The sequence below is a fragment of the Hylobates moloch genome, unplaced genomic scaffold (genome assembly GCF_009828535.3).
Source record: "Hylobates moloch isolate HMO894 unplaced genomic scaffold, HMol_V3 SCAFFOLD_18, whole genome shotgun sequence".
NCBI classification, from domain to species: Eukaryota; Metazoa; Chordata; class Mammalia; order Primates; family Hylobatidae; genus Hylobates; species Hylobates moloch.
Window position 1 is genome coordinate 23173138 of NW_026652293.1, and position 23457 is coordinate 23196594.

General features: G+C 31.6%; 1 protein-coding gene across 3 annotated transcripts in view; it reads left to right on the plus strand.

Annotated features, from left to right (window-relative positions):
- Positions 1–23457, plus strand: part of BRINP3 (BMP/retinoic acid inducible neural specific 3) — a 372340-nt gene that overhangs the window by 185619 nt on the left and 163264 nt on the right. For all 3 annotated transcript variants that reach the window (XM_032136362.2, XM_032136363.2, XM_032136365.2), the window contains exons 3-4: positions 4945–5135; positions 21887–22077. In XM_032136362.2, coding sequence (XP_031992253.1) covers positions 4945–5135; positions 21887–22077 — 382 coding nt within the window. The remainder of the gene's footprint in view (positions 1–4944; positions 5136–21886; positions 22078–23457) is intronic.

Below are 23457 nucleotides of genomic sequence, written 5' to 3' on the forward strand. Positions count from 1 at the left end.
TTACTAGCCAACAAATATATAAATGTGAAAATTAATGTAATAATAGCACTTAGGACTTTAGACAACTTCATCTAATGGAAATTAGCGGTTAAAGGTAAATCTTTTCAGCTACTGCATCATCTGCTTTTGTCAATATATTTTGGGTTTCTTTTTCATTGGTAGTTAATCCAAAATTTCTAATATGAAGAGTGGCAAATTCTGTGTTTTGGGAAAACCAAACATATGTGTGCACTTTTAAAGAAATCATGACAATTAATATCTTTTAAATATACTGAGTACATTTATATATTTGTATATATTTAAATGCTAATAAGAAAGGTTAATGGCAATGTGGCAATTATGTGACCAGTGTTTAACTGAAATTTGATGATGTCAATCTTATTTTCTAGCCTTTTTTATGAGCTGAGTAGGGATAAAATTATAATAAAAATTGTAGAAAAATTAACATAGTGTGGACATACATAATAGATGATTACACATCAGAATTTTTAGCAAGAAAACATAAAACTCTAATTAGCAAATAGAGGCTCCTTAGAGTATGATCCCCAAAAATATTTTCAAAGTAATGTTCTGGTTAAACTGGTTATAGCCCATATGTGTGTTCTATAAAACAGTGGTGTCTCGAAAGGGACTGAGTTACATTAAACTCTAAAGATTGTGCCTATTTAATTGAAAGACTTGTAAACGTTATGATGGGAAGATAGTTATGTTCTGTGAAGGCTCCAAGTAGAATACAATGCTTAGTTAGATACAACAATGTTCTTATTTAATATAAACATAAAGCATCTGGATGAAATCCTGAGATGCCCTTAGGTAAAATGTTCTCATTATGCTAATTACACCCAACAGCATGTTTTTAATTCATCACTCCATTGCTTTGTTTTTCCAACATTTAATGAATACATGATGTGATTGTAACTGAGGTGAATGTTATCTTCAGGAAACAAGGAAAAAAAAGAAAAAACAAAACCCCTCACCCCTTAGATTCCAATTTATATACAGACATTAGCTCCTTATTACCTTCCTAAGATTTCCCAGCGTCGAAAAACTTTACATCAGTAATGACATACTAGAAAATAAGCAAATCAAATAATCCCATAATCTGCTGGAGGGCAGTGGCATGATCTAGGTTCACTGCCACCTCCGCCTCCTGGGTTCAAGTGATTCTCCCACCTCAGCCTCCCGTAATCTTGATGACTTTACATGAAAAAATTTTTCAGTTCATTCACTTGTTCATTCTGTTAAGCTTTAGGGATATATGTGGACCATAGCAATTCTGATTATAGTTGCTAATCAGCGTCCTGGGCTTATGGACCAGGTTATACATACATGCTCACAATTCATCTGTCAAAGTAAGCCACATGGCCACAGTGACTTAAAATTTCATCAATAATGTCTTACCTTGTGTTCGGGAAAAAGGGACACTGGGGATTTCGATTCATATCTAATGTTTACTACTCACAGTGTGGTTCTCCAGAGATGACTATCTTTACTTAAAGCGCTCTTATCACCACTTCTTAGGATTATTTTGTTGTTTTATCTCAGTTTCCAGCAAAACTGTATAAAGATTATAACAGTGATCATGTATCACGACAATACAAACCAAATGTGGAGAGGAAATAAGAGCTCTCTTAGATTTCAATTTGAAATTTATGTTTTCTACATCAACTAACCTTGTTGGATATACACAACGGTGTAGTATTTTGCTTTATTCTTTTGGATATACACAATGGTGTAGTATTTTGCTTTATTCTTTATATGAAAATATGGGAGAAAACTAGAAGATTAAATTTCTTGAAATTAAGAAAATAATTTTCTTTAGTTATTAACAATAACTATAATTATTTAGTTATTTAATTAGTTTTAGTTTGGCGATATCCCCAGAGTTTGTTCTTTCTTTTTGTTTTTTGCATGACAGAGATAATAGATTAATAGATGGGGTAGCAAAGTGTTTTATCATTTGAAATATTAGAAGATGAAGTGAGACTACAAATTTGACATATTGAGTGAGTAAAAAGCCCCTGATAGCTGAAGAAGGCTCTCTGGAAAGTTGTCCAGGAAGCCTTTTTAGGCTCTTCAGAGAAAACATATCCAAAGTGAGTTAGATTAGATCCATTCATATCAAAGAACAGTGATAAATGGGGTAGAGGAGTTGGGCTAGCTAAGCTACTATACATTTGTATTGTTACACAGAAAAATACTCTAAAGCCTTTGAATGGCAATTTATTCATTCGTATTTTATCTTTGTATGATCTTTGAGACCTCGAGGTCATAGATTTTCTTATGTTCATCTGTATTGCCAGCAGCATGGACAATAATATTAGTTGATAATAAAGAGTAGACAATATTTTCTTGGAATAGCTGATTCTACAGTATTATAGAGTCTTATAAACTGATTTCATAAAATAAGTAATTTGTTTTAATTTTGTAATATGTCTATTGTTCTTATTTAAGAGGAACAAAATGAAGGAAGTCATAAATACATCAGGTCAGAATAGATCATGGATTTATATTTGCATATTTACTGATTGTTAAAAAAGATAGAATTGCACTTTTCTAGCACGTATTTTCCCTCAGTCATGTATCGAAAATCTTTCAGCATTTTAGAAAGCATTTATACAGGATATAACATATTACCATTGAATCAATCATCTTGGATTTTTTAGTCTAATTATTTCACTTAGATTGTATCTTAATCTACGAATACATTTGAGTTAACAAATTTAGCACTGTAAACCCCTGAAAAATATGTGTCACAGCTTTAAGGGCACGTTATGTTATTCTCTATTGATTAAATTACAAGAATTTTTCAGGAGTTAAAAAATTAAATGTTTGAGAGTAAGCCTATAAATTTTGGAATTAATGAGCAACTATTATTGTGATCATGATATAAAAATAACTTCTTAGAAGTTTTGTATTACTATATATCTTGAGATGTATCATCAAATTTAGGACTTAAATATTTTATTTCAAATGATCTCTTTTCAATATTTAAATTTTTATTTGTGTATGATATATTTAATATATATTTTATATATTTTATATATTATACATATACATACATTATGTACCTACAATTCAGATTTAAGTAAATTTATTATAGAAGTGAATAACATAAAAATTTATTGATATCAACTTAGGTTTGGAAAGATAACAAAGACATTTTTACTGTATTTTGAGGGAACATTATAATAAATTCAGCCTATAAAAGAAGCCCTATATTTACTGAAAAGATGGCACTTTGAAGCGATCTGAAAGACAATATACCAAACTGTATAGATCAGTGGTTTTATTCCAAGTATGGTCACCAGAAGAGCAGCACTAGCATGTCTTTTTAAAATGCAGATTCTAACTCCTGTCTAATACCTAATGAATAAGAATCTCTGTCGTGAAGTTTCCAGATGATTCTGATAGGCGCTGAAGTTTGAGAACCCTTGGTAGAAAAACACTACTTAAAACTGTTTAGATGAGCTGATTTTTACAGGAGATAGCAAGAATTTCTCAAAGACGATAGAACTTCTAATTTATGTTCAGGCCAAAGTCTTCCCTAGATTCGAAAGTGATTCTGATCATATAATTAGTGACAAAAATGGGTTGTTTGACTGTCAAATGTGTGCCAGAAGTACTAAGTATCCATAGTTAGAAACTGTCAGGGTCATGCCCCTTTGTCCTGGAAGTATGTGCACTGTTCCTCATTATTCTGCGTCAATCCTTTTCCTGCCTCCTTGCACCAAGCAATTTATTATTATTTTTTCACATATTGCCTAATTGTCTCTGCAGAGTTACCCTTCCTGGCCATGTAATGTAAAATATGGCTACACTTCATATAGTCATATTTCTCATCAAAGTGGTCTGTATGTGTATCTCTCAGTACATATAAGAATTTAAAACTTTTAAAAATTTAATTTTCTGTCTTTATTTTATTTATTCCTAAACATTTCTCCAAAAGGAGAAGGCTACTTGCAGATGGACAGTATGGGTCTCATCAGTAGATGAATCTCTTATCATGCACTGATCCCGGCACATAGCAAGCATTTTTTTGGAGAAAAATAGAAATAAATATGGCACATGTGTATAAAGTGTTTAATTAACATTTTATTTGATTATTTTATAAATATGAATTAACACACTTTGAAGTATTAAGCCTAGTAAAGAGTGTTCTTCCCTGTGGGTGATATTTAAGAATTTTATCAGACCACTTCTCAGAAAAAAAATCAGATGCAGTTTACTATAATTCTTTTCTAATTTATTATCAGGTTGATTTTATCTCAATGTAAATGTGTACATTCTTTAAAAAATGTATAAATCTTTTATAGCCATATCTTTCATTTTTCTAACTTGGCCAAATTCATTTATAAAATCACTTTGCATCTTGAGAAATTGCAATAGCTGAATTTGGGTTTCCAAATATGTTGTAAACCATGATTATTAAAAAAAAAAAAAAGAAGAAAACTCATTTCTCCTTTGTTGTTTTTAAAGTTCTGCAGCTCCTTAATATCCCTGAGGTTTTTTACGTTCCCACTCTAAAGTGAATAGAGAAAGGGAATCATTAGGGTGATGAATATAAATCATTCTTTTTTTCCAATATACCTTAGAAAATGAAAAAAAATTACCTTAAGTTATTTTGTTATTGTTTAGTAACTCTATATTCATATTCTAGGCATAATAAAGTCATTTTTATGAAAATATATTTTCTTGGGGAAAAAATCTCAGTGGAAGCTGTACACTTTAGGTAGCTTATTTTTCCTTTACATGATTTGGTTTTAGAGTATTCACTCCAGTTAAATAAATTATGAATATCGCTTCTCCTACTCATAGCACCCAACATAGTATTACAAGCAAGAGTCATTGTAATGTACTGACCCCAGCTACCAAGTGAACTTCTCAAATGAAAACATTCAGCTAGATTATGCATTTATGAATAAAAATAAATTTGCTTTTCAGGGAGTTTGGCCGCTGGAAAGTAAATAACCTTGCAGTTGAGAGAAGAAATTTCCTTGGCTCTCCTCTGCCTCTTGCCCCTGAATTCTTCCGCAACATAAGACTTTTGGGACGTCGACCTACCCTTCAGCAAATCACAGAAAACCTTATCAAGAAATATGGGACACATTTCTTGCTATCTGCTACTCTGGGAGGTACGGCTCTTTGAACATATTTGTGCCTGTGTGTGCTTGTGCCTAAAACTGTATAAATCACAGAAAAGTGTTAATTAATCCAGATAGCTACAGTATGAATAGTTATAGAACTCATTCATTCATTTACCCAACACATTTTGAGTGATTATTAAATGTCCCACACAGTGCTCACAATTGTGAAGCAGAGGAATATTACTTAGTTTCTGCATGAAAGCTATTTACAATCTAATAACATACAAATATTTGACATAATTATTGCACTCCGTAAGGTGATATGGAAACTTTTATTTAAAATACATGAATAATATATGTATTCATTGATGACAGGTGGGGTCATCAATTCTAGTTATAGAGAGAATAAAAGGTTTCTTAGAGTACATGTTAAATAACTACAATTACATTGTTAGCACCATTTTAGTGTTTCTGATTGTAGTTGATACAGATTGTAGCTGGTACAGAAAAACTGATAAACAAATAATTATGATGCATAATAAGAAAGTAGAAATGAATAAATGTCACTTTCTTGTATATATATACGTCAATGTATACATTTGTAAAAATTAAGGAAGCTATCGTGTGATATTGTTAAATACTATTTAGCCTTAAAAATATGGCTTTTTCATAGTGATGTGTGATTCAGTGTTTTGAATATACTTAAATGACATTTTAGGAGATAATGTGTAATAAGCAACATATGACATTTTCCTAAAATTAAAAAATAACCCAGAATTACATATATTTAATTTTGTATTTGACTTCAAATCATGTCCCACAATTGCATTTAGAAATAGATGTTACTTTTTCTTGTATTGAAGAACACTGCATAAAATTGAATAGGAAAGCCAGGAAAACAGTGAATCCCTGCTTTCTTGTCAGTTTCTTAATGGGTTTACCAAAGATAGCCAGTCTGATTCGCAACAATGGTATGGTGTCACAAAAGGCAGCTTGTTCATTTTTTAGCCTTAGAGGATGTCTTGTCTTTCCTTAACCTGCCAGCCCAGTCTTTCAGCAAGTCGTGTCAATTTTTTACAACAGAATATACCCCATATCAAACTCTTTCCTCACCTCCTCTCCGGCATCTCTAGACCAAGACATCATCATTTTTTTCCTACAATACTCAAATGGTCCCTTCTCCACAAAGCTCTTTTAAAATCTTGAATCAGTTCATATTCACTGTTTTAATTGAAACCTAGAACTGGCCACTTAAAATAAAATCTAAGTGTCTCCCTATGGTTTATAAGGCCTTACATCGATGATCTGATGGATGCTAGCTTTAAACTCAGGCCTCTTCTCATTTCTTCCTCCTGCTCTATTTTTCAGTCACAGTCACAATGATGTTAACATTTTTCTACCCAAATGTTATTTTTTCAGGGAGGCCTTTTCCTGACTACTCTTTCATCAGTAGTGCCCAGTGAACCCCATTGTTCTCTACTATTTCATGATCAAATTTGCATTTATCACAGTATTTATTATCATGTGAAATTATTTTAATTATTTGGCTATTGGTTTATTATCTATAGTTCTTGCATATTTTCTTAAAAACAAGGGCCTTAGCTGTATTGGTCACCACTTCATCCCCATGGCTATAATTGCCGTTCGTTTACAATAGATTCTCATTAACTATTTGTTAAATGAATAAACAAGTAAGACTACACTTTCTTGGGAGATTGAGGTCATCCAAATAACTAGATATATGTGAACATTTATAGTATAAACAGAGGATAATTTAGTTATAATTCAGGAATAATTCTGAGTGCACGCAAATCCAGAGAGCCAACTGGGTCAAATTCACAAATAAAGATTCAGAATTGATGAGAATCAGTACCCAAGTAAGAGTAGACAAGGAAGGCATGAACAGGTTGAAAAAGGAGTGGATACCTGAGCACATTGTGGAAAATAACTCTGGCATGGAATCTCAAGACATTAAAGGTGAAAAATATAGGTGGCTAAGGCAGATAGAAAAGTCTGGCTGTAAATACACACTATTTCTCCCTTACCTTGTTCCACAAATGAATAGTGATAAAATAAGAAGATAAAGAGATCAGCCATATTCTTGTTGAATCCTGATTCTCCCTCCCCGCTTTTTAGCCAACTGTGAGACTTTAAAATCTATTAAGTAATTCCTCTGCATTTTAATTATTTAATAGAACAGGGGAGAATAACACCTATGTGATGGGACATAGAAAGGTTAGTATAAATGTTGAAAACTGTGCTTAGCACAGTGTGTGGTATAATTTAAATATGTGATGCATTGGAGTTGTTTTCATTATGTTAGTGTAGATAGCCAAAAATATAAAATATTTTAATAATTGTGAAGATTGATTCTGTGAAAGCTGTGTCTATTTGGCTTAGTAATGTCAATTATTATTAATGCAATAAAATCTGAAAAGTAAAATTTAAGTTATTTCTATAACTCCTCCTCTGAAAAAGTTCAGTGATTTTGAAACACATACTTCATTATTATTATATAAGTGATTCAAAGCACCTGTAAGTATTTCAGAAGATAAAATATATTTTTCCAGATAAGAAAAGAAGGAAAAGACAGAGGAAAGACAGAAGAGATCAAAAAGCACCAATGGTTCCCATAGACATTCTTGTTCCTTAGTTTCAAAATTATGGTGACTTTTAAATTTAATTGTTTTACTATGTTGGTATGATGGATGCCACATTTTGGCCTTAAGATTCATTTTTGTTTTGCATGTTGTTTTGTTGTATACACCATGTTTCAAAATTTATGAGATTATTCACTTGAGGTTGATTCTTCCAGTGATGGCAGTATGCTCTCCCTAAATGATTTTACTTCAGTTTTTTGAAAGTTTTGTTCAAGTGTTGCCTTAAAGGGGGAAAGAGATGGAATTAACACCCTTACTCACTTTCTAATCTCTGAATATTCCTTGGATTGAGTTTTCATAGTTTTTTGTGCTGGAATTATTTTTCTTCTCAAAATGTTACTTTATTTTCCTGCGGGAATTTTTGTTCATTAAAGTTAATAGTTCAATTAAGATGCATGAAATTATTTAAATAGCTTAAGGATGTAAAATATCTGTGATTAAAATGTATACTAGGAATGATTTTGGCAATTTTAAAATTATTGCTATTGTACTTACACTAAAATCTTTTTAGTGGCTGTGAGTTTATCATTTAACCTTCACTTGTTTTACCTGATTGAACATGAAATTGTATTTCTCCATTAAAAAAAAATGGAGGTTTCTGGCATTTAAATTGAACTAATCTTCCCACTTCTTTCTCTTAATTAATAAAGACCAAGGAAAAACTTATAACACTAGAGTGTAATGTATATAAACAAACCTTTTAAACAAAAAGCCAGTTGTATTATAACTAGGTGCTTCCTAAGTATTCAATGTCTTTCAAAACAAGTTGACTATAAAATACTATCAGTTTTACAGTCATAAAAAGAAATAAATGAAAAATGACTTTTTCCCCCAAGAGTTATTTAGTATACCATATTATTGATGTAGATGTAAAACTTTGGGTACCATACTTGAAGCCTTTAATGGGATATTTTATGACAGATAAAGCCAGTGATTGAATTATCATAAAAATAAATTATAAAAAACATTCTTCAATATATATTTTTCCCCATTTATTTCATTTTATAGCTACTAGACTGTTTATCAATATAGTAATTCAGCTTGCTTCTATTTTGGATAATGATACCTAAACTCCATCACTGTTTGAATATCTAAAATAAGCTACTCAATTGAAAGAATCAATCTTGAAAAAGATTGCACTTCTGAGGTATATTGATTTCTAGCTATGGAATATATTTAATGACCATTTTTGTAATACATTTATTATAATTCAATATATGACAAATACTAAAATTAAAGTGTATCTGTGTACTGAATATAAAATACAAAATATAAGTGAATATGACAAAAAATAATGACTTTAAAACTGGTGGGCTTTAATTAGGGAGAGAAAGAGAGCCTACTATAAAGCAACGAAACTGTTCTGGATCAATTTTAAAAGACAAAAGACTAAGGAACATAGAGACCAAAATATTCATTAAAAAGTTATTAAATGTTATAAAAAATATTTTAGAAATTTTAAATGTGTCCTTATCTGCATCTCCTGTAGTATATAGACTTATCCACCCAGTCATAGTAGCCAGGAAACCTGTGGGTTCCTCCACTAGTACTCTTGCCTCTCTCAGCTCTAAGGCAGTGAGGAGCAGAACAAAGTGTGTGATCTCCTGACAAGCACATCCACAAAAGGAGGAAGAGTAAGAGGTGGAGTTTTCGTGGGCAGCCTCTTTCCTACACTACGCCTTTCTGTTAACTCACTGCAGCTCTGTGGGACATCAAACCCATGGTAACAGTGAGGATTGTTTACAAAAAACAATTCTTCATGTAGAGGAATGCAGGGAAAAAGTTTTCTTTTCTGAATATATATATATATATATATATATATATAAAACCAAAATTTGTTTCATGATCAAATAGAGAATATAATAAGATTTGTTAATTTAGAAAAACTTTGAATAATAGTTTTTATTCTAGGCATCATAAAAGCAAGTTCAGTTTGACCACTGTTATTGAATGTACAATTTAAAAAGCTATAATTAAATTATTAGCAGAAATAGTTACAATATACTTTTTTCATTTGCAAGTTCTTTTAATTTTTTTCTGAAAGCGTTTCTTAAGATAATGTACCTTTTGATTACTCTATGGCTAAACTTAAGCATTTTTTAGATATTTAATTTTGTTTCAATACAAAAAATATTCTCTTCATTGTTGGAATAAAAAATTCATGATCGATGTGCAAAAATAGTATTAACTTCTTACAATAGTGATTTAAAACAATGTATACTACCTCAATTCTCATGTAGTATATATGTATATGTGTGTGTGTGTGTGTGTGTGTCTGTATGTAAAACTATGCCTCCAATGTAGTTCACTTATCTAAAAAGTTTTACAAAATATTGTGTGTGTGTGTGTATGTGTCTTTTAAAGAAAGTGTAAGTCAGAAGTTAGTAAGATAAAATATGGATAAAATATCAATTATAATTTTTGGGTTATTTACCTTCCCATAAGAATAAGAACTCTGAATATGCTCATTTAATTTCAGAAATAGGCAATTCTCATTTTTCACTATGTGAATTATGTTCTGTATGAAATATTCACAGACAGTTTTTAATTCTTTGTTGTATGCCACCTTCTTTCAAAGTTGATTAACTGCTGTTGTTCTCATTTTCACTTGGTCTCTTAGGAAGAACAAATTTCTTTCATTTTAGTTTATAACATAATAAAGTTAATCCACCAAATACACACACATAATTTATTTCTTAAAGAAATACAAATAATTACTTGAGATGCATAGAATTACTTTCTCTCAGAATATATATTGTTTTAAAAGAAAGAAAAATAAATATTTTTGAAGATTCCTATTCTAGGAAATAATCAAAATAAATGTCATTGAAGGGGGAAAAGGACTGCTATACTGATATTTATTAAAATTAATCTTAAGATTACTGATATTTCTTAAGATTATATCAGTTTCTCTCTCTCGTTCTCTTTCTCTCTCTCTCTCTATATATATATCACTGGTAAATAAAATAAAATATCTGAAGTTAAAGCAATATTGTTAATCTTTTTTTAATTGTTTACAAGGTAGTTATCTACTGAAGCAATTAAAAATCACTTATGTAAATAATAATAAGAATAAAAAAGAGCAAACTGTAATTAAAATTTCTATGTCAGTTGATCTTAGTAAAGGTGTTCGTGGCAACCAAGATAAAAGATAAATGTTAAGTTGTAGAACATTGGACACTTTATTATATTTTTTCTGGTTCTTTTATATAGCACAATGATAAGGTAGATAAATTACCTGTCTACTTTTTTGACAAATATATACTGAGTTACTTATGACAGTGCAAAACACCCAAGATCTTCCTTAAATAAACACTCAGGTCAATGATAAAGACAGACATTTAACTTGGTAATAAATGTTATTATGATTTAGAACCTCATTATTTGAGTGTGGTACATGAACCAAAAGCATCAGCATCAGTTTGGTGCTTGTTAGAAATGCAGAATCTCAAATTCCATCACAGATTAATGAATCAGAATCTACATTTTAAGAGGATCTCCACGTGATTTATATACATTTTTTTTTTTTTTTTTTTTTGAGACGGAGTCTGGCTCTGTCACCCAGGCTGGAGTGCAGTGGCGCGATCTCGGCTCACTGCAAGCTCCGCCTCCTGGGTTCACGCCATTCTCCTGCCTCAGCCTCTCCGAGTAGCTGGGACTACAGGCGTCTGCCACCACGCCCGGCTAATTTTTTATATTTTTAGTAGAGACGGGGTTTCACCATGGTCTCGATCTCCTGACCTCGTGATCCGCCCGCCTCGGCCTCCCAAAGTGCTGGGATTATAAGCGTGAGCCACCGCGCCCGGCCTATATACATATTAAGTTCAGACAACACTATTTAAAGTGTCTATATAAATTTAAGGTATAATCAACTGTTCTGAGAAATAATCTTAAAAAAATCATAGCAAGAGTTTGTAACTATACATACCAAAAATGTTTTAAAAAGTACTTGTTATATCATTGTAAATAGCTCCAAAATTAGAAGTAACTTAATTGTATTTCACTGAGGGTAGATTCATTGCCACCTAACCTCACAGCTATTTATTTCCAGTTCCTTTATTTTCATGTTATTGTATCATGTTAGAGTATCATGGTACCTTCAAATTTGCTTAGAAAATTTATAGTCTATTCTTGAGGGTAACTCTTAATAACCATAAGGTCAGTTGCTTTCCTTTGGGATACTTTGCAAAACATATTATGTTTCTTTGTCAAAGTAATATAAGGTTAGCTCTTTCCTTCCCATAATATTTTACAGATGCCAATTGGTGTTAAGCCAACATGTCTATTTCTTAACTATCCTAATATATTTGGTTCTGCTTCTTGGCAAAAGCCTATTTCTCTAAGATTGTTTTTTTTTTCTTCTGATGTATATTTGTTTCTAAAACACTTTTTTCCCCACAATACCATACTAGTGGATTAGTAGATAGATCTCACCAGGCTGTGTACCTTTAACATGTGGAGCTTAAGAAGGATGATTATCAGCCCTGAGAGCAACATGTAACTGCAAACTCAATATAATTTCAAAAACGCAACAATAACAAAAATATTGTAAGGCTTTAGCACAAGTAATAATATGGCTTATCATTGCCAAAAAATGGACAACCTTTTTGAGGCAAAAGGCTACATAAAAATTAAAACCTACAATTACACTTAAACAATATTTTCAATGTATATTTCTATGAGAAGGATTTTCACTCAAATAGTATTTTTTAATAACTACAAATCACTCCAAGGCAAAACAGTCGTTCAGAATAAGATATTCAAATGTAAGGAAGTTGAATGACCAGGAAGACATCTGCCATAAATGCACTAATTTTTTTCTGGGCAGAATGTAAACATTATAGGAAAACGGACTAACTCAAGGGCAGTAGCAATCGCGAAATAAAATAAAATATATCCAACTCTTAAGAGTCAGCCTCACAGTAGTAAAAAAAAAGACCCAAATTTTAGTTGATCATAACAATAATTGTTGCTTCTAACCAATATTATATGTTGGTTTCTGTGGGTACCCTGTGATTCTGATCTATGGGTCTTGGGAATGAAGAAGTGCTCTTTTGCAACATGCCATCGTCCTGGCAGGGGTAAAAAGCAAGAAAACAGGTGTAATTTTGTGATGTCTGTCCAAACTTGCATTACATCAACATCTGGCTCACTTGTATTTCACTGATCAAATCATTCTCCTTCCTTCTAATATCAGAATAAAGATAATGCATCATGAACTGCTCATAGTTGTTCTCTACAATGGATCATGAATCTATGTATGCATATTTGCATTTATGTTGCTGTTGTAAATAGTTGCAAAGAACAAAATAATCTACCACATTATCAATATTGATTTACCTGTAGGATTCTTCGTATCATTGTTTTATCTATTATTTTTAGTCTGTTTCTATCCTTAATAACTAGATATACAAGAATGCCAATTGAGAAAATCCAAGTGAGAAGTAAATAGTATGAAAGTTCTTTAATTTCTATTTCTCATTGACTCAACATAGATGATTTGAAAATCAGAGTGGAAAAATACATAATTTTAAGGGCCACATCTTATAAAAAATGTCAAATTCTACGAGCCAACCATGGTATAACATTAAAATGGTGATTTTTGTTTGTTTTATTGTCCCCTGTTTCCCATTTTCTATGAAAGCATCCTTCAATATGTGTTTTTAATGACCATAAACCACCACAAAATTTTAGTTGCACAAGACACAGCTGCATGATTTCTATGTGGAATAGTCACATCTTTTTATATCCACAGTCATTAATCCTTTTGCTGCCTAACAGACTCAGAATGTTGAATCATTTTCAAAACCACATTTAGTTTTTACAAAATGTGTGGATGTCCTTTGGAACCCATGTCATGCTTATGAGCTACAGCTGGTTTAAAAAAATGAATAAAAATGACTTCTGAACACAATTATTTAGTTGATTGAATAACACTATTTCAGTTTTCAAATCTGAACATTGTGTGTCATTTACATAGGTTCTGACGAATTGTTATAATTTAATACTTGTGGAAAAGTTACAGTAAAAATTGAGAATGCATTCTCTCAGGTCGTAAAAATCTCAAACAACTGTGAAGAAGATAATTACAAAAGTATGATAGTTATACACAATTGAAAAAAAACAGATCTCTTACAGGAAAGAAATAGGCCTATTCTCCATGTAAATTGAGTGCCCTTCTCAAAATTTCTTAAATATTCAATACTCCATGATTTATAAAAGTTGAAGCTTAGCACAAGGTAACAAGTTTACATCAAATAGTCGTGTGCTCTGTTGTAAGTAAGGGTTTTAAACAGGATATTCATTAAAAGAACTATTACGGTGATTTAAACTGCAGATTTAAGTTGCCTCACATGCATATCTATAAGGAAAGCTTTTGTATACATGGATTAAAATTATACTGTAGAGAAGAACCATGTGCAATTTATTAACGGATTACCTTTATCAGGCTATTAGAAATGATAACCCACTACTATTATTAGTAATCCTATGTATTTTGATTATAAAAACCATTAGAAACAATTATGACTAAGTCCCGATTCCTGTGGTACAATTAAAAAACTATGAAATCCTAGCTTATGAAAATTTAAAACTTCCTCATCAACTGTTGGGTCTTAATAAAAAGGAAAGGAGAGAAAGATAACATTTATTGCACTCATAATATATGCTCCACCAGGTACTGTAGAGGGATTATATTATTTAATCTTCCCAGATAATTGAAAGAAGAGTATTTTCTTTGTTTTAGAGATGGGAATGCTAAGTACCTATGCAACTTTACCAAAGCCCCACAGTCAACAAGTAGAGAGATGATGTGCTATTACTAAGATTTGCCCTTACATACCTGACTCTAAACCTCATGTTTCATTTGCCCTCATTATGTCATAGTGCCTTTTGAATTCTTTAATTGAAACCAAGCCAATTAAAACACAAGCAATATAGAATTAGTAATAAAAGTGTATTATGGTATACACCAATATATTATCATCTGATTTTTCTTGCCTGAAATACATATTCTTCATGACAGAAGTAAGAAGTCATATTAATCCATAACTTACAAGCAAATGTGGACACTGAAAAAGAATTTTTTTAAATCTCCTGTAGATAGAAAATGAAACCCCTCTTATTTGTGATGATGATGTTAGACCACCATTTTTCTGTGTTCATCTTTAATTGCCTCAATATGTATTAGGTTTGTATTATCATCCATGTTGTTACAATAAGGACTATGCTAAATTGGTGATCCCTACTTCTTGTTATGTGTCACTTTCCAGTTGTGTCATGGGACAACCTAACATGTGCAAAGTATTCCTAAATCAAATTGGTTTTAATTCACTGTTTAAAGATGAGCATGTGCTCCAGCTATTTTGGGGGGTGAAGTATGGCTCAATTGGTATCCTATTAAGAAGAAATTAATGATGCACCATACTTTCCTGAAAAGCAAAGACATATGTAGAAATACGGTATTTATCTGAAAAGCATTTATCTGAAAATCAACATAGATAGCAATATGATATTTAAAGAACTGTGGTGGGAGATCTTTGCTCTCTGTATATGATTGCAGACTATAGGACAGGGTTAAAGAATTTGTAAAAGTAGAAAGGCCAACTTCTCGTCACAAATAAGATAAACTAGCTAAATTTACTAGAAACTTCTAAGTATGGAATGAGTTGATTTATGCAGCTCTGAATAATAGAGAATAATATATTAACAACTTTCGAATTCTTACTAGATTCCAGTGATATTACAAACCCTTTACAGCTATCTATTTCAGCTTACAGCTGCTCTTTGAGAAAATAATTACTATGCTAATGTTCCATAAGAGGAAACTGAGTCCTAAGATGTGTTGTTCAAGATCATTCAGTTACTAAATTGAAACCAGCATTAGAACCCAAATCTGTTTGATAGCAAAACTTGGTACACTTACATCTAAACTAAAACTAATTCTACATTTCTGTCTTCCAGGACCTCATAAACCAGTGAAAGAATACCTTCTATTGGTCTAATTATCTCTTCTGTTCAACAACATATAGATTTTCTATTAATGTTGCAACACCTTCAGTAATAGGAAAATTCACTACTACACAGAGGGAGACTTACTGAAAATGACTCTCTTCACATATTTAAAATGGCCTTCTTACATCTCCGGGAGGCAAAACTAATGTCCAATTGGTTAATTGGATCGATGTTTTGAATTTATTACTCAACTGAAGAAAATATTTAATATAATTATTATGTTTTTAAAAACGCGTAAGTCTCCTTCCAAATACAAGAATCTGTATAAAACATTGAATGCATCAAGGTTGAACTTGGATGCTTCTTCAACATTTTAATGCATGTTCCAAGTGTAATCATCCGGGAATAGCCTAATCCTTTAGAATTTTATTTTAGCCATAGTATTGGTTATGAACTTACCAATTACTTCAGGATATTTTTATTATGAAGCAATATATTTTAAACCTGGGCCAGATGTAGAACAAGAGTTACGAATACTTGTCCCATTATGATTTTGTCTTCAATGACTTTTCAAAGATACCCAAAGTAGAGATATTTGTACAATGAACACCCATATACTCATATGTAACAACATACTGCATCAAACCGTACTACTATGAATATGCTGCTCATACACCAGGTATAAAGTTTATTGATTCTTTGTACCTTTGTTCGCCTTCAGAATATATTCCAAAAATTGATTTACATTCAAAATACTGTGTTCTTAAGTCACTTATTTTTACAAACATGATATACAATTAGTATCACTGGATTCTGTTTTTATTTTTTAGGGATGGCTTTTAAAATTTGATATAATTTTATTTTTATAAATAAATAAATCATTTTTTAAATATTTCTAGTGCTTAAACAACATGATAAAATATATTCAGAGAAATCTTTCTTCCAAAAGTGTTTCTTTAAATATCATATTTCTATCTATGTTGATTTTCCTGTTCCTGTAGATAAATATTCATAAATACTTTTGGTTAATCCTTCCAGTGTTTGATGCTTTTTTCCAAATAAAAAGAAATATACACATTATATGTTTATACTTGTATCTACCCTTTTCTTATAAAAAACTCTTAGGAAACAATTTTTATCCACTTTATGAGATCTCCGTAGAAATAATCTTTGCTGCCTTCTTCTGGCTGCAGTGTTCTACCGTATGGTTGTAACCTAGTTTATTCCTACTGATAGGCATTTATGTTGTTGCCAAATGTCAATAATAAAGCCACAGTGAGACATGCTTTGCATATTTTAGTCAGTCATCCTTTGAAATACATTCTAAAAAGTAGGATTGTGGAATAGATTATTGAAAACTATTGCCAATGTTCCCTCTATGTAAGTTGTATCATTTTGCAATCCCACCAACAATACACCAGAAGGCCTGTTTATTTCCACTTTTCGAATAGATTTGCCCAAGTTGTCAAAGTATGGATTTTAGCAAATTCTGTCATTGCAAAGTAATATATTAATATACTTTTAATTTGTATTTCTCATGCTATGACTTAGATTGAATGTATTTTCAAATCTATGTGGGGTAGTTTTATCTCTTTTTGTCTGAACGCTCTTTTCCTATTTATTCCTGTTTTTCTCTCTGATTCTTGTTTTTCTTTTCCTTGATTTCTAGGAGTTCTTGGAATGTTAGAGGAATTAACCATTTGTCCGTTATATAAGTTGTAAATATTCCTTATCAATGCAATTTGTTTTATTGTGATTTTGTGCTAAGAAAAAATCTGGTTTTACTTGTTCTAATTCATAAATGTTTTATGTCCTTACTGCTGGATTTTTAGTTATGAATTATTTCCTTCCTTTGTATTTTCATGAACTTTCCTCTAGTACTCAAATGGTTTCATTTCATTAAATAATCATGTCTCTAATCTGTTTGGAATTTATCCTTTGATAGAATCATCTCCCTTGTTTTCCAAATTGCTATTTAGGTGTCACTTAGTAAAAAGTCTGTCTTTTCCCAAGGAATTACTATCCCATTCTTATTACATGCGAAATTTCCACATGTACTTGTTATTTTATGGGTATTTTTCCTGTTCTACTTTGTCTGCCTATTCATGTGTCAGCCTGCACTGTTTAATTATACAGATTTTACAATTTGCATTCAGATATGGCAAGATGTTCTCATTCTTGCCTATTCTTTTTAAAAGTCTTTCTTACTTTTTTCACTTACAATTCATTATTGACATGATTAATTTTCCTGCTTCCAGGAAACAAAAAAATGATCTGTTTAGTTTTTTTAATCAGAGTACATTGTTTTATATTAAGATAAACTGATATATTTTGATGTTGAATATTTATGCTCAAGAAAAAAATCGATCATGTCATTTTATAAGGTCTATTATGGCAACTTTCAGAAGTGATTTACAAATCTTTTCATGTACGTTTCACATTTTTTGTGCCGTTTAAATGGTGTGATCTAATCCATTATTATTTATACTTAGTTAATATTCATGTGTTTCAGTCTATTAATAGAGTTAGTAATATTTTTATTACTTGTTTGTACCTTACTAAGTTTTGTTACTGTATATGTGCAGTAATTTGTCTATTAAATTTTGGATTTTCACCTGCATAATCATATTATCTGCGAAATAAACATAGTTTAAGTGTTTTTTCCGACACTGTGATTCTAATTTGCATTCTCTTCTATATTTACATTTTAATAAATTTATTAGCATGTTGAATAATAGAAGCAACTGTGGGTATGTTTGGTTCTGATTTTAATAGAGATGCCCCCTGTGTTTCCCCATTAAGAAAGTTGCTGGCTTTTATGCTTAGGATACTATATTTCACTTCTTTAAAGAAGTATTTACAAAGTGGAGTGGCTCATGGCAGCAATCCCAGCACTTTGGGAGGCTGAGGTGGGAGGATCACTTGAGGCCAGAAGTTTGAGATCAGCCTGGGCAACACAGTGAGACTCCATCTCTATGGAAAAAAAAACATTATTATTCATTGATTCCTAATTTATTAATTCTTAGTTAATAAATAGTTATAATTATTCATAAATGTATTTTAAGCAATAGAGGATAGCAGCGGTTTTTGTTTCCGGATATGTTAATATGCTGAATTATATTAATGATTTCCTACTATTGAGCCAGTTTTGCAGTATTGGAATTATCCTATTGGTCATGAGATATGCATTTTTAATATTTACTCTTTGATATTGTTCATTATTGTTTTAGTCATAATTTTGCTTCAATATTTATGAATTGTAAAATATATTGCATATGATGATTTTTAGACATCTGCTAATTTTACACTCAGTTTATAAAAATAGAGTTAGAAGTTTTACATTTTCAGTATTATCAATTTTTTTATATTTAAACTTCAGGCAAAAATCCACTGTGAACTATTTGGGTATGTTAATTTTTTTTGGGGGGGTGGGGAAGGTGTTCTGTGACACCTAATCTTATTTGCAATATGTCTTAGAAAATAGTTCTTCCATGTTTTTAAGTAAATGTTCTATTCTCTGTTTTATTATATATTTATTCTGTCAATTCGTTATGTAATTTTCTTTCTCCATGAAGAAAAAAAGTAGGTTGACTAATCGGTGTTTTTTCTCCTGGAAGAAGCTACTTTTGGTTGTGTTTATCATTTCCACTCTTTTTAAAAACAACTAACACCTGCTTTTACCTTTGAATTTATTTTTATTTGATATAAGCTTTTTTATCATTTTTCTTTGATTTTAGAATCATGTAGTTAACTCATGTATGTTATGGGTATTTCTCTCAGCAGTGCTTTTTAGCTGTGTTCCTTAAATTCTGATATATAACATTTTCCTTTAAACTTTGTAATTTTGCCTTAAGTTATCCTATCATTCAAATATTATACAATAGGGAATTTTCACATGTAATATCTTTTTAAATTTTCTGTTAACTTTTAGGTTTTTTATTGCCATCAGTGAGTCATACTATATTCTTACAAATTTATGGAATTTACTAAAAGTTTCTTTGTAACAAAATACATGGTCACCTTTTGTAAATGTTCTGTGTATTATTGAAAGTAAGTTTTACTTGCACTATTCTTAACATAAGGTTTACAATTTATTGATAAGGTCTACCTTATTTTGAGGTTGTATATAGTTCTATCATTACTTTTATCCCCTTTGTACCTAGAAAGAAATATGTGTTGAAGTCTCATAATATTATCAGTGTATGTCTATTGCTCCTGTATCTTGTGCTTTATGAAAAGTGTTGCTATTAAAGCAACATTGCAAGTTTCTGTTACTAGCACTACATTGCTATTTTTTCTCATTTAACAATTTTTCACCTAAATTCTCTAATATCAAGATTATTAGCTTTATTTTTAATTTACATTTACCAAGATGTCTCTGTCATTTTATTTTTAATTTTCCTTATTTAGATATGTCTCTTGCATAATTCACAGAACTGCACTGTGAGTACTTACTTAGACCACCATACCACTGGTGTTCTTTCTATATCTATCTACAGGGTATTTGTATGTTTTGGCACTCTCATGACTTATCACGTGGATGAGTTTTTCTGATTCTTTGGTCATTCTGAGATGCACTTCCTGAAATTTCCTCACCCGTTGATCTTTTTCTTGGAGAAAATGATTGTAGGAGATTTTTTGTTCGTTTATTTTATAGTATTTATGTATGTATTCTTTTTCTCTTTTAGCTGCCACTAATCCAAAGCTGTTTTTCATGTACATTACCTAATATTGTTGATGATTTGACCCACCTATTTATTCTTGAAATATATATTTTTTCTCTAACTATTCTCCTTCCTCTAACGGATTTCTAATATGCATTTTGGGGTCCAAATACCAACAAGGAATGTGAGTTTTAGAAATAACATTAGTTGAAACCTGTTTCTGAGAGAAGCTGACCTGATCTCTGGTAGACATGTAAGAGCTCTTACTTAAGATTGGATTGTCACCTGGGCTATGTCATTTTAAAATTGATATTATTGTAAGGAAGAGAGGAAATGCAAACTATTCTGTTAGACAAACTTATTTGCCTTTTCATAAAAGTGACTTAGTTTATAAATGGGCACATTACTACCCAAACAAAGGGGTTCCTGAAAGAATGAAAACAGCAAGTTTGACAATTATATGCTAGATGAGTATCCAATCATATGTTTGTCAGAGGATCACAAGTTCTTAATGTCTAACTTCAATGACATGGATTTTTGTCTTTTGAACATTGAAAAGTTCAGCTTAATTGTAATACACTTTACGTTTTACGTTTGAGAACCAATTGCTACTACCTAAATCCTACATTGATTTCAGTGTTTTTCACACAGTTTATTAACACACAATGTTTTAATATATCCTATGCAGGGAAATTCTGAATTTATTACATATATATACATACCTGTATATGCATACACATGCTTTATCTGGATTTTAAAGGTGCAGATGAAAACTAGTGCTTTGTCATGTTTCCATTTGGATATTCTATTCTATGGTAAAAATTTCTGAGGAAATACAATTTCTTTCTTTCTTTTTTTTTTGAGACGGAGTCTCGCTTTGTTTCCCAGGCTGGAGTGCAGTGGCGCCATCTCCGCTCACTGCAAGCTCCGCCTCCCGGGTTCACGCCATTCTCCCGCCTCAGCCTCCGGAGCAGCTGGAACTACAGGCGCCCGCCACCACGCCCGGCTAATTTATATATATATATATGTATATTTAGTAGAGACGGGGTTTCACCGTGTTAGCCAGCATAGTCTCGATCTCCTGTCCTCATGATCCGCCGCCCGCCTCAGCCTTCCATAGTGCTAGGATTACAGGCGTGAGCCACCGTGCCTGGCCCTGAGTAAAATACAGTTTCAGTTTATGCCCCTCACTTGTTTGTTTTCCATAAATTAATTTTGTTTTGGACCATATGAGTGTTATGCTAAACTATGTTAGAAAGTCAATAAAATCTGGAGAAACTGTTCTGCAAAAGCTAAATATTTGACGTTCAGTAACTATGTATTTAAAGTGACCAATATCCCAGGCACTTTTTGAGGTACTTGAGATATATCTGTGACCAAAAATAAAACCCCTTCCCCTTTTGGCATATATCACTCCTTTGTTTTATTATATCCATAAGCTAGACCTTTCCACCTGCAGATAAGTTAAAAAAAAAAAGATTTTAAGTGGAAAACTGAATAATTTGAAATATTATTAATGCAGGAGAGGAGTCACTCACAATTTTTGTGGACAAGCGGAAGTTGAGCAAACGAGCTGAAGGAAGTGATTCCAGCACCAATAGCTCTTCGGTCACTCTGGAGACGCTACATCAGCTAGCCGCTTCTTATTTCATTGACAGGGACAGCACTCTTCGGAGACTTCACCACATTCAAATTGCATCCACTGCCATAAAGGTAAGAATGAGTTTACGATAAAATTATCACCTTCCATTGTTTGTTTCTTCTATCTCCAAAAGGCATTTTTATGCATTTGCTTATTCCATGAATTTAAACAATTATTTTATAAAAATATATTTACAATTTTCTTGCTTTCAATTATGTAATATATTTAAGATGAAATTGTATGTATTTCAATATAATATTTACTTGATAAGTAGGTCAAGATTCTTCATGGTTAAATGTAATTAAACTGTATTTGAATTGTATGAATTTATCTTGGGGTACACAGACTCCCTCACAAAGTAAACATGAATACACATGGTTAAATGTAATTAAAGTATATTTGAATTGTATGAACTTATCTTGGGGTACACAGACTCCCTCACAAAGTAAACATGAATACAAATTTGTTTTAATAACATCAATTTCTTTTATAATTCTCCTTAATTTATTTTACCCATTTAAAAATACTATTCTGAGAAGAGAGGCTTTATCAGGCTTAAAGTCGTCCATGGCACAAAATATTTTTAAGAAGTCCTGCTTCATAGAAAATGACCCCTCAATGTTTTTAAGATATATTAAGATGTACAGGTGCATGGTTATATGGGTTTCTAGGAGGCAAAATATACCATAATGTAGAATTGGTGGATTAATATTATGTGTTCACTAAAGTCATTTGACTTTGAATACACTAAGGTTGACTTTATCAAAACTGAGAAGAGAGGAGAATAATTTAGTTCTGATTTTCAAAAGAAAAAAAGAAAATGAATGAGAGAAAGAGATTGAGAAACAGAGAGGAGAAATTGTTGTCTCCTAAACAATAAGTTTTAGACATATTCTCTGGCAAATTAGGTCAATGTAATTTCATTTGTCAAATGGCCATTGTAAAATTAACAGTGTCAGAAGAGTATGATCCTAGCCTAAGTTAACCATAACAAAATAATATAGAGAGAGCATTTTGGAGTGTTTCAAATCTAACCTTTCATAGTTAACACAAAAAATAATGATTAAATGTAACGTTGTATTACTTTATGAAACTAAAATTAATGTGTGTTCATTTTTGTGTCAGTTGAAAAGTTACTTAGGCGGCGTGGTGGCTCATGCCTGTAATCTCAGCACTTTGAGAGGCTGAGGCAGCTGGATCACTTGAGGTCGGGAGATCGAGATCATCCTGGCTAACACGTTGAAACCCCGTCTCTACTAAAAATACAAAAAATTAGCTGGGCGTGGTGGCAGGAGCCTGTAGTCCCAGCTACTGGGAGGCTGAGGCAAGAAAATATCATGAACCTGGGAGGCAGAGCTTGCAGTGAGCGGAGATCACGCCACTGCACTCCAGCCTGGGGGACAGAGCGAGACTCCGTCTCAAAAAAAAAAAAAAAAAAGTTAGGGCTTGGA